Consider the following 17,962-nt stretch of genomic DNA (forward strand, 5'->3'; position numbering starts at 1 on the left):
GCAGCTGCCTATGAAATCTACTTTATGTTCTTTTTTTCTCTCTGCCTCTACTAGTGTTGTTTCATCAACATACATAGAGAAAATCTTATTTCATTTATGCTGGTTAAAATATTTTTATGCTTGTTAAAACATTGCAGTAACTTTTAAAACAGGTAAAGAATGGATAGCACGATTATATATTACTGGCTAGATGGCTCTGTTTCATTACAACTTACATGCACCATCAAATTTCTCTGCACCAGACACAATTGTTGTAGGACTGTAAACTCTGCTAGTTGTAATTGATCAAAAATTGAAAAGAAACATAACTTATTAGTGTTCCTAATAGTTTAAATATTATTCTTTCATTCCAAGAGAAAAGCACTAGCAAGTGGCATATCAGCTCCCATTGGACCATTGTGTTACTTTGGGTTTGAATTTGATCTTCACTTGAAGGAAACCCCAATCATATCAGTAAGTCTAAGGCTCAATTAGCTACCTTTTTTTCTACTACTGTTCTCCTCGACATCCCTTATCGCCATTAAAAGCAAATGGAAAGCCCCTTTGGTCCCTGGTCATCTGAAAAAGTAAAGCTCCTCAACCTGAGACTGTGTATAAAGACCTTTGTGTCTTACAATTGATAAGAAATCAACTTCTCATCTGCCTAAAATGATAAAAAAAAAGCTGTGTCCCAATAGTGTAATTGAGCTATTATCTAGGTATATTCACTGCACAGCATATCCTTTATTTTGCCTATTATAATTTTAGAGTAGTATCTATTACTCTAAACATTGTTCAAGATTTTCTTCCTTAGTATTAACACATTTAAACTGGACAAACAGCAACTACTTTTGGAAGATGTACATGAAAGTAGCTAAAGGTCACAAGAAATTCAACCCTAGCTGTAAGAGCATCTGGGGATTTTTAATTATATCTTTAGTGATTGCCTTTTTGCACTCATTTAAAGAAATATTTCAATTAAAAATTGATAGTCTCACTGTACTGTAAGGAATGCAAAACAAACAAGCCTACAATTATACTGAGTTCAGAAAAGATCTGGAAAGTGTTGACTGGTATGTGTCATAGAAGTTAGTAAGCATCTTCCTCAACATCATGAAAGATGTTAAATTAAAAGAATGCTGGACTTCTGGTAAGTATGGCCACAAAAACATGCACTCTGTAGCTAACTAGAGAGAAGCATGTTAGGACATTGAGACTTTTATTTACTTCAAGAGGTCAGCAACTCAAATGAAAGCTCACAGTCCCTTCTGAATGATGGACAGAAAATTATGTCCCCTGTCCAGAAACCGTCCACTACTAATCAAGGCAAATGAGTATTCTTAGATCATTCTGTGCCTGAAGGAGATGAAAAGTATCTCTCAGCCTAAGGTAGCTAGACAGTTGTTTTAAGAAGCAGAAAGTATTAAAGAAAAAGAAAACGAACTTCTAACAGAAGTCCACCGCAAACAATTAAGGACTCCACAAAAACTCTGTAGCTAATGAAAGATGTTTCGTTTTTTATTAATGTGTAATACTTTTATCACAGAAACATGGTATTTACAAATATACACATATAGACTGCTGATCATAAAATGTTACTGAAGAATTAGTCAAAAAATCAATTTACAAAACCAAAAACTTTCCAAAGATATTCTGGCTGAAAAAATTCAATGAAATTTCAAGGAGACAGTTCTGTACAGAAAGATAGGTTTTAGCTCCTCAAGTTCTGGTAATATTAGACAATAGAGTTGTGAACCAAGTGAGCTAAGCTCAGCTGTACATTTGAGATGAGGCAGTTTTTATATTGTTCTTTTTCACATAATTTCTTGATGGTCAGTTCAACAGGTCTCAGGAGGCACTAGTTTGTATGTTTTTGGAAGCTGCAAGCATTGCTCTCACTTTGGCCATAAGATCCTGTAGAAAATAACAGAAAAATTATTAGACTTGCCTAGGCCTTGAACAGAGCTAAAACATGTGATTGAAAAAACCTGCATTAAAGGGCTAGTTTATGCTTCTGTCACATAAAATACTTAGATTCATGGCCATCAGATATTTAGCCTTGGGCCTGTGATACCAGGCAGTAGCTTTTAAAAAAGAAATTGAATTATTTTGACAGAGGATGGGTGTCTTAAAACCATGTTTAGGAGAGCATATACATTTAATTACAGAACGCTGTATCAATGCATATACCTGACATGGCTATTTGTAAATAGTTATGCTATGAGTCACAGCAGGCTTGAACATATCAACAAAATCATAACGAAAATTCACAGAAAAACAGCAACAAAGGTAAGACTAAGTTGTGGATGTTGCTGAATGCAGAGCAAGCACTTAACTTTAGTTAGCAAGAGGACATTTTTCCTCTACTGTCAACACCACAAACTTAGCCTTTGCCAACCAAGCTGTTTCTCTGTGCTTTCTTCCATGAAACTTGTTAAGAGCACAACATAGTAAGATGGGCTCTCAGTAATATCTGCTGTTCGTGTATTGTTCTAGCATAATGTGGATTTCCATATCTCAATAGTGGATATACTGCATCACAATGAACTTAGCTACCTTCATTTCAAGTTCAGTCAACCCTCTAAAGATCAAGCTACTAGGGAAGTGACAAAATTGTTTTTCTCATAAGCAAACAAATTAAGAATGACAATGAACATGTCTCTATATCATATGTGAAGCTCAGAATTGTACAAGGTATTAAATGGAGATTATGATATGATGGACGCACTCCATTAGGCAGCTAATTTCAATTTGTTTATTTGTACCTGAGTGATTTTACTCTGCACTGAAGACACGATTGCTGAAGAGATTTGGCCATCTTTTTCCTGAGAAACTCCCCTAAAAAAGTAAAAATCAGTGTTAAAAGTTTATAGCTTATGTTTTCAAAATGAATTTCACTCACCATCAGAGTTTTGGGCTTTATTATACAAGTCTCTCATACACTAGTAAACAGTTCTCTCATTCAACCAGAAGTCAGGGTAAGTCACGGTCAGAAGACTCACTCCTCTGTAACTGACAAAAACATATCTCAACAGCAGGCTAGGGATTTTCAACAGGACTGCACTGTATTCTGTGGAAATAATTTAAATGTGACTCTCACAAACACATTGAAATTCAAACCACCCTGTTAAAATTCTACTTCGGAGTTATCCCATGTAGTGAGAGTTACCATTTTCTAACTCAGAATCACACTGCAGAATTTTACACTTAAGTTTTATTGTAGGAGTATGTCAAGGTATACTTGAACAAGGAGCAGAACCTTCAGTTTTCTACACTCAAAGGATCACACGTTATCTCATACATAACATGAAAACTTCTTTAACAAATTAAATTTGTACAGTGCCTTCCCTGTCTTAAATGTAAACGTAGCAGAGGTAGTGTTAACGTATTTTCCAGGTTTTGAAATCCAATCCTAACATTTCACTGGATTACATAAAAACTCCATCAGGCAATGGAGATCCTAGCTCATCATTAGACTGATGTACAAAATGCCATCCTCTCAGCGTCTTCTACTTTTAATATACGTACATACAGAGCTCCTCACCATACCAATTAGGTCAAAAGACACATTCACAGTCAAGAAACATCAGCCCTGCAATATTACACTACTGAGAAAGTGTATTACCTGGAGCGTTCCTGGCTGGATTCCCTGCTCTCCACAGGAGAGACACTAGCTGAATGCACAGAATTTTTGTGTGTGGATGGTTTGCCTGGTGACACGGCCGGTGAAGGAGACCTAGCTTTGGACTTAGTACGTGATCTAGACCGCCTCTTCTTCTTCTTTTCATGGGGACTTCTGTGAGAAGAAATATTTTATTTAAGGATAGTTGCAGTAGTATTAAACTAGCTCAGTGAAAGGTACTTTTCACGCTTCTAAGGGATTATGTAGTGCTCTTCCACAGGATATTTTTCCGTGTGCATTGAGCAAGCGTTCAAGTCTTACCCCAGTATTGTATTTCTTACCCCAATACTGCACTCCTCTGGTTGTGCAAAACACTGTCTCAGAAGCTCCTTTTAATAAATTATGATAAGAAAACTAGTAGTATCTGAGGCTCTCACTTGGAATACTCTTTCTCAGGTACAGAGGAATTAGGCAGCAGTATTTCATTCTTTAAAGGATGACAATGAAAAGTCTTTAATTGAAAATCGGCAGAATAACCTTACTAGAGGAAGTTCCTTCTCAAACAACATCCTACACCTAACATATAATGAAAAATAGAATAATTTATATATCTCTATATTTTTTTAGCCCATAAAGGAGCAATCCATGTAACTATAGATTTGAAAAAATCTACAAGGCAAATCCATGGTTTGTTTGCTTGCTTTTTAAAAACACAATTACAACAGCAATCCACTCCATAACTCAACGTACTGCAGGCTCAAAACCCTAAACAAGCTATTGTATACTATGCAAGCAAACTTTCACCTAGCAAGATGTTTGAAGGAAAGCAGAGGTTGTCTTATATGAAGTGTTAAGCTCAAAGAGAATTCAACTACTAATATACCACAGATGAAACTATCCAAGCCTTTACACTTGTTTATGGATTTATGTCTAAGATTTACACACCAGTGTTGATATTACTGTAATCAGAATGACTAACTTAGCTTTTGAGCAATACCTCACTGCAGGCACATCTCTCTAGCTTTCTCTGCTGGGGGAGCTAGCACATCTTCCATTTTTAGAGCTCACAAGGTTAAAAAGGACAGTTCAAAAAAGAACTAGAAATGATCTGCTAGAAGTCTAAACAGAAAAGTAAGTTTCCGAGGCTTCTGACACACCCTAAAACATGGTAAACCTTAGAGCCATCTTTTAAATACCACATTGTTGATCCCTTTATTTTTCATTTTCTACTTTAAAGGCAAATATGCTATAATAAATACACACGTAAATATTCTATAATTACAATGCTTAGAATTTATGAGTATCTGATTTTTTTTAATACATCAGTCAGCATTCAAGACTTAAATTACAAAATGCACCTTACTCTTTTCTTGCATAAATAATCATTAATTGGCAAGGAAAAAAAAAAAAACACACAAAAACACAGCTCTAATATTCCTGTAATTTTAAAAATAAAAATCCTCTACAAAGTTGGCTATTCCTTGACTAGCTGCTTATGTACTGTAATTGCTCAATTTCTTAAAACATAACGTAATCAAGCTGTGAATATATTTCATATTTAACTCTTGAAAATCTCAGCAAACATTCATGGTAGTAGAACATTTTAGAGTTGGCTTTTGCAGTGTTCTTAATCTTGGATTATAATGAACAAGCACCATAAATGCTGAATGAAATTGCCTATCAATTTTCTAGTTTTAGAAGGGTCCATATGCTAAAACTAGGCTTATTTTTATAACATTTTTTCTAGGCACAACAGCTAGCATAAAGACCCATGCATATGCTCTGTGGAAAACAATTCACTGCAGATGAATTAGATTAAAATGATTAACATGATTACAGATTAAAATGATTTACATTAGACTTATTCAAGTGACCATGACGACATCCAAGGTACAGGATAAACAGAAAAAAACAATTGTTACATTTATTCTGAAATAAACGTCATTTAGTAAGGAGTAAACCACTAGTTTCACAGAAAAGACAAAACATAGCTTCCTAGTTCTTACATATTTTCTTCTGGAAATGTACCTCCAAATTTACAAGCAGTGCTAGTATCACCACAGACAGCAGATTAATGCCCTAAGCAGTTTAAAACACTGCAGTATTTATTACGTCTAGGGTCCTTTTCAGTCCTTTGATGATACAGATTCCAAAGCCTGCCTATTTCTTTGTTTAGCTGTGGTTAACAAAAAACAGAGCTGACGGCTGCCATGTAAGATTCAAAAATTCACTTGGCTATCAGGCAAAAAATACATTACCTCCTCACAGAAAGCCTAAGTAAACTAATTGGCTTTTAAAAGATCATGAACCCAAACCTTGCTTCCATTACACCCACTGCAAAGAACCTACTCCTTAAATGAAGATCAGGAAAAATGGTGCACCAGAGCGTCTATCTACATTTTCACTGGAAATTTAACATCAGTCCTAGCTAGGCTTTCTGCAGTCAGAGCTGCAAAATGTCCTCAACTATGTTTATCTACAATATTCTTTCTTCAGTCTACCTTTCTGCTTTTACTGCCATGCATTGTTGTGTAGTGTTCTGTTTTCTTATCTGAGGCCTAACAAAGGTTTACGAGTTCGACCCATATAAACAATATTGTTTAAAGATGAGTCTTATTTATTTCAAAACTCCCATCATAATTTAGCGCTTGAATAGCATAATTTTCAACATGATTTATAGCTTAAGATGTCAAATGGTCAAGCAGCAGGCACACCAACGCTGCATGAAAGAACATCACAGGGCGTGAAACAATTCTTACAGGTATTTATAGGAAGAAAAACATTCTAAGCTTCTACATATTGGATCTTTTCTGCTTAGCCAATTTGCATACTGACTTCCAAAGAAACCTCTATTTTTATCTTGACTTTGACTATGAAAAACTGAATCAGTTGAAGTATACTGATAAAGTTCTCATTTATACATACCATACATCAATTAGCTAGAAGCTGTTGAGATGGAAAGTTATTCTAAGAAACAATACAAATATTTTTAAAATCATGAAGGTGAAAGTGACCTCCTTATTTCCTACTCTACAGAAGATATGGAAAAACAGATTAAAGACAATCTTCACTGATGTGGAGAAAGAGTCTGTATGTTCAGTTTAGTAACTCTTAAGGTGCTGCGATTTGTGTAAACTTCAACTGTACATGACAAAATTAGCATGAAAATTTTCACTTCCTCCCACGTTGAAATTAGAGACAAAACATTTCAAGCCTTTTGGGCACACATTTTGCAGATGTTTTTATTCTGCATCGATGAGATGAAATAAAGGTTGTTATGCCATCTTGACAATAGGAGGTTCAGGTAGACTATATGCAAGGTGGTCTCAAAAAAGGTACCACTTATTTTGGATTTCACATTCCGCTCAGGTAGTAAATTAACTGTTGAACATAAAGCAGACTTTTTGTTAAACTGGATTTTCCCTTTATTTGTGCAGATATGGGGAGTGGTCAAGCAACTTTCAGATAGTGGTATGAATAACTTAATAACAGTATATGGCCACTGTGGAGGTCATATTGATCGGACAAGTGGAGCATGAAAAACTGACCAAACAAAGACTTCAGAGTCCAAATAAAATCTGAACTTTCACAGCTACCAGACAGTACTGTATTAACATTCATTGATTTGGTTCAACGTTTAGTGTTCAAACATATACAAGAATGTGCAAAGAACCATAATCAGAGCTTCTAGTTTTTCTTTTCCTCCACAGATGTATTTGTCTAATAAAATAAAGCCTCAGATGAAAAGAAACCCAAAGCTTTAAGTTTTATCCAGGGAGTATACCACACTTCAGGCAACATTTAAAGTCTTCTGATACCAGAAGATAACCTTCTCTTAGACCGGGTATACTTACTTGGACCGTGCACGTTTCCTACTGTTTCCAGGACTATTACTGATGCGGTAAGCTGTTGGAACACTCCTTTCCTCTCTCCGCCTTTCTGGTGTGTGAGCCCTCCTCCTAGGTGACCTTGATCGTGACCTAGACAGGAAAGAACACCCAAAGTTTGCTTTTTGTTACTTATGTTATTTGTATAATTTTTTTTTTGAGTGGAATTGTGCTGTCACCAAACACAAATGTAACACCATTCCCTTCTACTTTATATCATTATAGGGTATTTAGTCTCCAAGACTTGTCAGTTGCTTATGAATTTCTTACCCATCCAACACATTTAGGGTGTAGTTATCCATTGCTTTTCACTCCCAACTCTGGGGGGAAAAAAAGCATTTGTTTTTTCAGTATTGTGTGCTGACATCAATGTCTGTATTAGTAGGCATGAATGTTCCACTTCAGTGCAGTCACCTTTTGTGGCAACAGTTTACTAATGATGGTACACAGAAGTCCAATTTGGCTCAAAGCCTGGAATTGTCAGGCCTGACCTTGTCTTTGCAAATTAATGGAATGTTTTTAGAACTGCTGCATCACAGAGATAAACGCAAGTTTTTGTTTTCAGTTCATCTCCAACTCTGACAAGTCCAGGAAAATTTGTCCCTGATGCTGCAGAATACTCCTAACACAGCTAGAATTTTCACCTGTGCAAGTGACCAACAACCCACGACTGGCATTGTTTGGCACTAGCACTTTCACTTGAAATATTTTTCCTAGATTGAGAAAGAGAAAGACCAAGATGAAAAAAAAGCATGCCCAGTTAAGATCAGAAATCAACTTAACAGCCTCTTTTTCTGTGTGATTTGCAATTAAGTTGATGTGCTAATAAAACCTGAGTATTTTTTAATAACCAAATAATTTGAATGAGGAAAGTCCTGAAGAATGGAAGGGAGACAGGGAGGAGATTGAGAAGGGGACAAGGTGGGGACCCAGCTTGAAAAAAAAAGAAAAAAAATAAGTCCCAAATCTACCCCAAATTCACAGTAGTAACAGTTAATTTTATTACCACTAAAGTGTATAGTTCTTATCATTTGATTTTTATTTATTTTCAAGCCTTTCTTATTTATTTGCTATAGGTATGTCACTCCAGGTATGCCAAACATTTATTTTCTTTCGTTCTTTTGCAGTGACTAAAAGAGAAGCCATTTGTGAAATCACTGATCTTCTGCAGACTTGCACCATGTATTTAGTATATACACACACGCTCCTGAGCCATTTCTCTTACACCTACAACAGAACCGATCAACTGAAAATGAAAAAAATAATCACAATGGCAGTTAAGTGCTGCAAATTAACTGCTTTGTCACTTAGAAATCTGATCTTTACCAGGCCTTTCAGAAGGATTAAAAAAGGAAAAAAAAAACAACAGATCATAAAGTTTGGGGTCAGTCAGACACCTTGACATTTTACCAGGATTTCCCTCAAAAGAGCGCCAGCAGTCAAATCTTTTCGTTGTCGAAGCTGCCTGATAACTTTCCCGCTCTGTTGCTGCTGCCATTGATGAGTTGCTCAGACTCGGTTCCATGCTCAGTGTCCCTGTGGATGCTGTGAGTCTGTGATACGGAGGCACACACTTCACATTCAGAATAAAATGTGCTAGTTTTGGTATTAACTAGAATCCTGAAAAGGCTCAGTCCCTTAACCAAAAGCTGAACCTTAGTGAAACATGCCTATATGGACCAGCCTAAAAAAAGTCCAAACAATCAGAAAGAAAAAAGCATTAGCTTCATTTTTATGAACCAGATATGATGTTTTTTGGTTCTACAACATTCTTCCAACCACCAAACGTTAAGAACTTGGCCATTAGTTTCAAACAATTACAAGCAGCTTAACAGTTTTACTGTGATACAACAATTATTACTTTCATTACACTATTATTTTAAGACACTCTATTCCTTTAAAGTCAACAGAACTTTTGTTTAGAAGGGTCCCAAAAGTTCAAAGGATTACAAAGCTTGGCATGTCTCATTACAATACAGGAATTAAAACTGAGTGAAAAGACACTGCCTCAGCAATAAGAAAATTGATTTGGAAAAAACAAAGAGCAGTTACATCCAAACCTCTCAAATTTCTGCAGCTGAGGCAAAACGTCAGTCTCTCTCACACAAGCATTCTGAAGCTTTCTTCTCAAACTTATTGAAAAGTGACCCACTAATGAAGCATGCCACTACTACCTATTGTTTGTTACTCATTAACTGGGTAATTCAGTATGTGGCTTAGCACTGTTCCGTTACTAGACAGTATAAAGGAAAAAGATCAACATCCAACAGAAGTTTAGACTTTCCATCTCTACTTTAGTTCAAAATGAACATCCAAATGTCATCAAACCGTATCATTCAATACCTAATGAATGCCTCTCCATCCCCTCTCATACATACACACAAACCACACTCACACATACAATGACATCATTAGCTTAGATCACGTGCTAAAAAGATCTGCTGGTAGAAAACAGAGATGCAGATGAACACGGTCATTTCTTACACTTACTGTCCATCAGCTTCAAAATCAAACTTCCCAGCTAGAACAGCATACCTACAACTCCAGGACTGACAATTTACACTTCTTTAAACAGCACCACTATCAGATGCAATTCACATCTAACTTTTTATGGTGCTTTGAAGCTGATTAAAATAAAGTCCCCATGAATCATTTACTAGAGATGACTGAAACATACCAAAGGCTGTTTGCCAAGACAGATTTAACAGATGTGCCTCACCTCTGACCTTAATTACTGATGTGTAATAAGTCGTTACCTCTTTGGGACTAACACCTCCGAAGCAAGCCATGCTGAAATACCTTACAGTGCTTTTGTACATTGTTTACCGTTTCTGTGACTTAACTTTAACCTCTCATGTTGGTCTAGAATTAAAGTCATACTATGCCAGGAGCTTTTTGGGACTAATTTTGACAGGCAAATTTTTGTTCAGAACATAGCATTCATTTACACAGAGAAATTTCTTGTAGTGTAGCACATGGCACCATAAAAGCACTGTATCTGGATTCCTTGTAGAACTACTTTCTTTAAACTTGTTTCTGTTAAACAGGCTTGCTTGTGCTATCCAGAATAATGAATATCCAAGACATGCTTTGAATTAATTTGCTGTTATCTGAACATATTTTTTCAACTTTAGTACTGCTGAAGTTGCATTAGAAAATACTAAAAAAAAATGCAAGTCGTACATAATTGTACCTTACCAAGGCCTATTTTTAAATGAAGCAGTGTCTACGCCTCTAACAATGCAAAACCAAACAATAAACAAGTGATATAAAACAGTATAGAAGTATATTGCAATGATTATTTCCATGATTTCCAAAATTTTTTGATTAAAAACCAAAGAAAAACCAAAACCAAAGTTTGACAAGAATGCTGAACATAACTTGAACAAAGACAGCAAAGACAGTTACTGTAAAGTTATCTTTAACTTCATGTCCTATATCTCATTCCCTATTAACTTGTTAGAAACCAAAATCGGTACATAGTTTGCTGTAATCTTATTTTTTGAAACAACTTTTATGATTAAATTGTAACTACTCAAAGCATTATAGAGAAGCTCATCGAGTGTCCGCGTGGAAATCTCAAAAAATCTAAGACTTCTACGACTGTTCCCAAATACAGGGTACATGGTGAGTGGTCATTATTACAACTTCGAAGTAGTTCACTATTCATTATCATCCAAATGCAATATAGTCTAATGAGAAATTGTGGAATATGTATCTCTCTTTTGGTTGTCACAGGTAATTTAAATATAACAGTTTAAATAGCTTCAAATCTAAAATACATTTTTTCACTGTACAGACCCCTCAAGCCCAACAAACTACTCTCTAGGAAAGTTATGAATGTTTACTACAAAAAAGATCATCTTTGTTATTCCAAATTTTTTGATTAATGTGATCTGTGGCAGTAAGTACTACAGAAAGAAAATTCCTTTTTTTTTTTTTTTTTTTTTCCCAAGTCTGCTGCACCAGTAACTGCTCTATATTGAGGTCTGCAGGTTAGCATATACAGCTAGTGCAGAATGGAATAAGGCAACAAAATCTCCAACACACTACATTAGATTGAGACATTCAAATAAAGCAAAGTTACTCAAAATAGGAATGTTCCATATAATTTAGCATCAATAACCAGACAATAAAGACTATCCTCTAGGCACCACCCAATTAATAAAAGATGAGCACAGTAACCTCTGCAAATAGTTCACAGCTTTATCCCAGGTGGTTACGACTCTGTACATAACTAACTACTTGTTCAGCAGTAACCTGTAACATGCAGTGTTTTAGGAATCTAGAAAAGTTGCTAGAAAAGTTGCATATTTTGCCATTAAGCACTGGGAAAACTAAAGACGTAAGAGATGTGAAAGGTGACATGTTTTGAACAAGGCAAGGCAACAAATAGAAGTTATATATTTAGTGTTGAAAATCAAGAAAAGTTGTATCTCTTCTAGCTAGGCACCAACATTTGCTTCTTTTGGGGAAAGTACTAAGACAAGGCATTATTTTTACCTTAACATTTGAGACAAGACACGTCAGTATCTGAATGGGTTATGAATCAGCCTCCCACTCTTGATTACTTAATTATTTTACAACCTTTCCAGATTCAGGGGCAAGAACTTTGATTTTGTACACAAACTGAGTACTTTAAGGATTATCAAACACTTTCAGTAAAGCCTGGCTAACTATCACCATCATTCCTTGTACAATGTGAGACCGTGGGGATAATTTTTCAAGGACCTAATTAGAAATACAGGGCTAGAGAAGACTTCAAGAAACCAGACTATTCAATACTCTCTAAACCATCATTCTTAATACAGAAGTTTCCCATGATAGCACTTTCACAAGCAGTATTAACCACTGAGAAACTATAAAAACCTTTCTAGTCTCTCTTCCATCAATTTAAATCCATTACTTCTCCTCCTAACCCCAGGGACTGAAGAAGAATGCTCTGTGCCCACCTTTTTGGCATACATGATGACTCATTTAATTTTCCTCCAGTTTTTCCGAAGTCATAATTCTAAATCTCCTCCCCACCCCACCTTTTTCTTTTTTTTTTTTTTTTTAAATTTATGAAACTTTTTGCTGATTCACTCCAATCTGCCTCTAGCTGACCAACATCCTTCTGAAGTGTCATGGGTGAAGCTGGACACAGTACTCCATCTCACATCTCAAAGTTATCTTTATACATCTTATCTGCATCTCTGGAATTTGTCTTCCAGCTGAGGATTCACTCAATCCAGCCCGCATAAGACTTGCTGTCTTGACTGACTATATATTTTTTTCCCTATTTCAAATTTTTTACTGTACGCCCACCAGACTACTCCTAAATAGTATATAAGAAAAACTGCAAGTGATAAAATACTCTTCCATTGAAATAAACCAACAGTCACTATATTTAGTATAATATGCAGGAAGAAGTTATTAATTACTATTAATTACAGGAAGACCTCAACCAGAAGTTTAGATTTAGTCTCACTGAGAATGCTGTAAATAGTAAGGTGAATTTAGACATATAACAGGTCTCCTGTCAAAAAGTTTCTCATACGACCTGCAGAAACCTCAAAGTGAAAGGGCAGTAACTCAGCACTGATAATACTGCCTTAATTTCCCAGAAACAATGGTTTCCTGAATGGGAGACCCTCCAGAGACCTTTGTTTGAACTGGCATTCTCAGATCAGAAAACAGGATGAATGAGATCCCTTTCCTGTTCAGCTTTAACACTAGTCAAATTTTAAGATGTGCAAAATGTTCTCAATGCAAGATGTGGTGCAGTTCTGAAACAATTTTAAAATTCAGCCAGCCAGCATCAAGCTTACTGGACCTCTTAGGTGTACAATTCAAACAGCTGATTTAGGAAAAATCCATCCAGATTTAATTAGGTGTCATGTTGATCCATTATGTTAGGGCTATTATGCATCTATTAATTGATTTGTGCCAGGAATCATATTCTACAGGGCACACAAAGATTAGCTCCATCGGATTAGCTATTTTTGGTGACTTTTGCGTAGTATGTCCACCAACTGAATTCTGGCCAGTCAAGAAAGAAATCCACTAAAAAATAAGACTGTCCGTGGTATGTGTGTTGGACTTTAGAACACTGTAGTTCGGTCTTTCCGCCAGCAGAACCAAATGTAAATCAGTTGGTGAAAGTATTCAAGCCTTGATAAAGGAGGAGATATCTTCAGATCACCATGAAGTCACTGAAGACATCTCAATATGTATGTGACTTGGTTGTCATTAATCTAACTAGTGCCAGATGCAAGCTCATGCAAGGTGCAGGATTATCCTTGACCTACAGAGTAGCAGACTCTAGTACCGATAAGGATCTTCTCAGATGATTCTATTTCAAGGTACCAGAAAATATATTTTTTTTAAATCTTTACTTTGATGATTCTTCTTGTTTTCACCATTTATCAAGAAAACAGTAGAAGAACATACGTGACATAGCTTGGATGAAGAGACAAGGGAGTTCCAAGTGAAGATATAGCTTGGCAGGGAGCTGAAAACATCAGTGATTCACCTGACAAGACTTTTCCTCAAGATATCCTCCACTCTGAGAAGACTTGTATTGACTTCACTAAACAATGAAAGCTTCATTCAGCATTGTTCCCTTTATACACTGGTATGCACAAAAAAAATACCAGAATATTTTGGAACGCATCTAACAACAAAGTATCACGACCACCTGTTTGTCAAAGGCAGTCAAATAAGCAGTGTGTCAGACCAATTAAACCCAAATCAAATTATGTTCATTTCATTTCTTTCATCTCTGAGTATGTCTTCAGTGAAGTATCATATTTAACCTAAGAAAACTAGCATAAAATACCAAGTTTTAAAGCGTTAATGCATATATTAGCATAGTTAGACACTTTGTTAAATTTATGCGAAGTTTTGTCACATCACCATCAATGACTAGAAAAAAAACCTGAGAAATAGCTGAACCAGCTGTTTCTATGGAAGAAGCATTTAAATCACTGGCATGTCTACAGAGGTAACATAATTCTGTGTGCATCAGATACATATACAGCTATGGTAGTATTTATATGCATAATTCATTTGAACTACAAGTTACTGAAATACTGTTTGGATATACTGAAGCATGATCCAGAGACTACAACCCCAGGAACATGCCCTTCTCACTGATCACAGCAACTGCTCTGTGGAAGGGAATTAAGATACAACAGAAGTTTACGGACAGTTTAAAGGTTCATAGACCCAAATGTCTTAGATGTAATTAACAATATTAATATAACATAATATATATAGCCAGATAATTAACATAATGTATTTAATCTCATTAATGGTCAAATTTAGCCCAACTGCAGTGGGCTACATTCTTTTATGACTTCTGTTGCACAACAACTCTGCTTTCAACCTCCTTTGATACCTGTCATATCTCTCCTGCCATTCATCCATCACATCTTTTACACATGCTACCCAGCTGCTTGCTTTCCTTCTGAGCTTTGCTGTTCAACCAGCTAGTTTTTTATTTCACATTTTAATATTGTTACTATACCAGAGCAATAGCCACAGACTCCTCGTTATAATCACACTGCTACATAGCATCACCAGGTATTTCACAGACCGGATTGAAATTAGCTGGTGTAAATTCTGCACTATGTATTTAGAAATTAATGACTATTTCATCAAAAATATTTTCAGAGATTTTCCATATTTGATATTTATTCACTGTCTTCAGGGTGACTATATCCCTTGTAATGGGTAAGAAGATGCTTATGTAATTAAAGAAGTGCAAAAACATTTTCAGTATTAGCTCACACAGAACTCTAGAGAATATGGTTGGTTTCCAAACCCACCTTGAATGCCTGACAGTTCTATAGGCAGTGGGAAGTGAGTGCTTTGCTTTTGAATGTGATCTAGATCTGGACTTAGATGAAGAATGATACTTGAAAGGTGATCGAGATCTTGTCCGAGATCTTTTCTTGTGCTTTTTTCTTTTTTTTTCTTTTTCTTCATCCCTAGGAGGATCTTTGCTTTTGCTTGAAGGCCTTTCTGCTTGTTTAACTTCTAAGGTAGGCAAAGTTCTGACTGCAGTCACAGGACATGGTATACTACTGACACTCTGAAATCAAAGGTAAACAAAGAACGTCAGCATTCAGTTTTGAAAATTGCAGAACAATTTTTAATTTGAGAAAGTCCTATGTGTATAGACAACACATAAGCATCTCTAGTTCTTTATAGCTTTTTATACTAAACAGGATGTTACATCTACTGGTATGCATGCCATGTAAAAACACAGTTCTGGCAAAGAAACTTAAGATAACCCACTCACTAATCTTGCCTATATATATGTATCTATACATATATACATTGTCGAAATGCTGGATAACAAGTACAACAGCAAGGAAGATAACTAACAATCATCTTACATTTTTGACTCAGTAAAGTGTGAGAAATACATCCATCTTAAGAAAATAGTTGTTAAATCAATAACAATCTAACCTCCCACGATTGCTTTAAATCCTCACAGTGCTGCATTAGTATTATGTAAAGCGTGCGTAAGTCAGGCTCACATCTTCAAAAACACAAATTCAATATCATTCAATAGAGGCCTATACAGTCCCCCAAAGGTATATATGCAAGTTGGGATACATATGTTAAGACTCTTAGCTTAACTAGGCATACGTATAAACCAGAAAAATACCATCAAGACTTACTGATATTCAAGATTAAGTTTTCAAATCACTTTCTTCCCTGAACTGCGCTATTTAGATTAGAACGAACCTCAAGTAAAACAGCAAAATGACATAGCGTTGATACAAATTATTTCTGGACTTTATGAAATTAAGTCTTTTGCATGTAAAGGGCTGGAAAAACGACAAAAGTTATTAATCCTAAGGACAGAGCAGGCCCTTGCTCAACTCATGTTCAGCGAGTAATTCTGACTACAATTAAGTGAATTACACAAAACATACCACACCGAGAAATTTTCAAATTATCAGCTTGTACCTGAGAGAATTCTGCTCAACACCTTGCTTAGAACAATTCAAGTCAGGCACTGTAGATACGCTCCCCATTTCAAAGTCTGTCATTCCCCCAGCTGCCATTTCAAGGAAACTGGAGAAATCAGTTTCCCTGTCATAATTTCTGCTCCACCTGGTCTGACACTTTCACCATTTGATACAAGGATGCTTACCATGATCAGAATAGAAACTAATGCATTAAAATCCCAAATAACCAAATTAGAAGCAGGTGATCTTTTCCTCTCTCTCTCTGCCCTTCTTCTACTGTGAGTAGGTCAAGGCAATAATTGACTACATGTGAATACTTGGAAATTTGGCTTTGCTTCACATTACAGCAACATTTCTTTTCTGAGCTTTAACTGATAACTGTTATCACAATATTTACCAAAATAGCAATAAAGCAGTACTGAAGTAGTTTGCTTCAAGGATTATAAACATTTTATAACATTATCATTTGAGTGACTGGTTTACTTGTGGCCTATTTCCAATTTCCCTAACTTCAAATCCACACGCAATTCCAGACACCTCATCTCCAAACTCAAGGGTTTCCTAAGAGACTACTGCAACCTGCTTTTGTTCCTTGACAATGTTATTCATGTCTTTATACAGTGCCTTAGTCTCTTTGAACTCTACTGAATATGTAATAGACCAGTTTGCCTTGAAGTAGATAATTCTAATAGCTTGAAACAAAATAGCTGTAGGCAAAGTAGAGTTAAGAGGAAAACAAGAGACGGAAGAGAACATTTTTCAGTGCTCAAGTTCATTTGGCTGCACTAAACACAAGCTATCATACCATTAGCCAGAAAGGAAGCTAATGACTGATTGACACAGGTACTTTTAGTGCACACGCAGGGTTTCTCTCAGCCATCAGAATGAGGAACCCCGCACTGCTAAGCATTCCTCCATACCCTCCACAAGCACTGTCTGCCAAAACTGTGATCTCTCCTTGACTTTCAGGATGCTTACAGTACGAGTGACAGAGCTGTCCACATCCCTCTGCAAAGTGTACTGCAGCCTGGCTGGACGGAGATTCAGACACAACTGCTCCAGCTTACTAATGAAGCATGCTTGGAAAGCTCTGGCAGAGATCATACAGAAGTAACTTCACCAACCCCCAAGTGAATATGTAGGTCCTGAGTGCAAGACAAGAGCTACCGCAGAGAGGGAAGCCACCTACTCAGCCAAACTGACACAACGCACCGCTGGGACCGGGTACTCAGAGGAGTTATCACAAACATGCCGATTCCTGCAGTGGCAAATCTACTTTCAAGAAAAAAGCCACCAGCAAAATGGCTTGAAACATCCTCAGAGCTGAAGGCAGAGCTCTGAAAGAACTTAATGCCAGCAAGTTGCCAGGACACGCAGAAAAGTTAAATAATGCCGCTGAATAAAATCTTTGAAAACAAAACAAAATAAACCAAAGCTAAAACTGTCTTGTGTCAGGCAAATAGAAGAAGCTATCAGTAACTTGGGGTTTTACTACGGAAAACTGATCC

At 36.3% G+C, this 17,962-nt stretch overlaps 1 protein-coding gene across 5 annotated transcripts in view; it reads right to left on the reverse strand.

Annotated features, from left to right (window-relative positions):
* Window positions 1-1,470: 1,470 nt before the first annotated feature.
* SFSWAP (splicing factor SWAP) overlaps window positions 1,471-17,962 on the reverse strand; it is a 48,254-nt gene continuing 31,762 nt past the window's right edge. For 3 of the 5 annotated variants that reach the window (XM_035340410.1, XM_035340413.1, XM_035340414.1), the window contains exons 14-19: window positions 15,300-15,565; window positions 8,886-9,041; window positions 7,456-7,581; window positions 3,605-3,775; window positions 2,745-2,817; window positions 1,471-1,893 (exon numbers count right to left, since the gene is read on the reverse strand). In XM_035340410.1, coding sequence (XP_035196301.1) covers window positions 1,828-1,893; window positions 2,745-2,817; window positions 3,605-3,775; window positions 7,456-7,581; window positions 8,886-9,041; window positions 15,300-15,565 — 858 coding nt within the window. In that variant the 3' untranslated portion in view covers window positions 1,471-1,827. The remainder of the gene's footprint in view (window positions 1,894-2,744; window positions 2,818-3,604; window positions 3,776-7,455; window positions 7,582-8,885; window positions 9,042-15,299; window positions 15,566-17,962) is intronic. The other 2 variants (XM_035340411.1, XM_035340412.1) reach the window with 2 other exon arrangements.

This window comes from Oxyura jamaicensis, chromosome 15, assembly GCF_011077185.1.
Source record: "Oxyura jamaicensis isolate SHBP4307 breed ruddy duck chromosome 15, BPBGC_Ojam_1.0, whole genome shotgun sequence".
NCBI lineage: Eukaryota > Metazoa > Chordata > Aves > Anseriformes > Anatidae > Oxyura > Oxyura jamaicensis.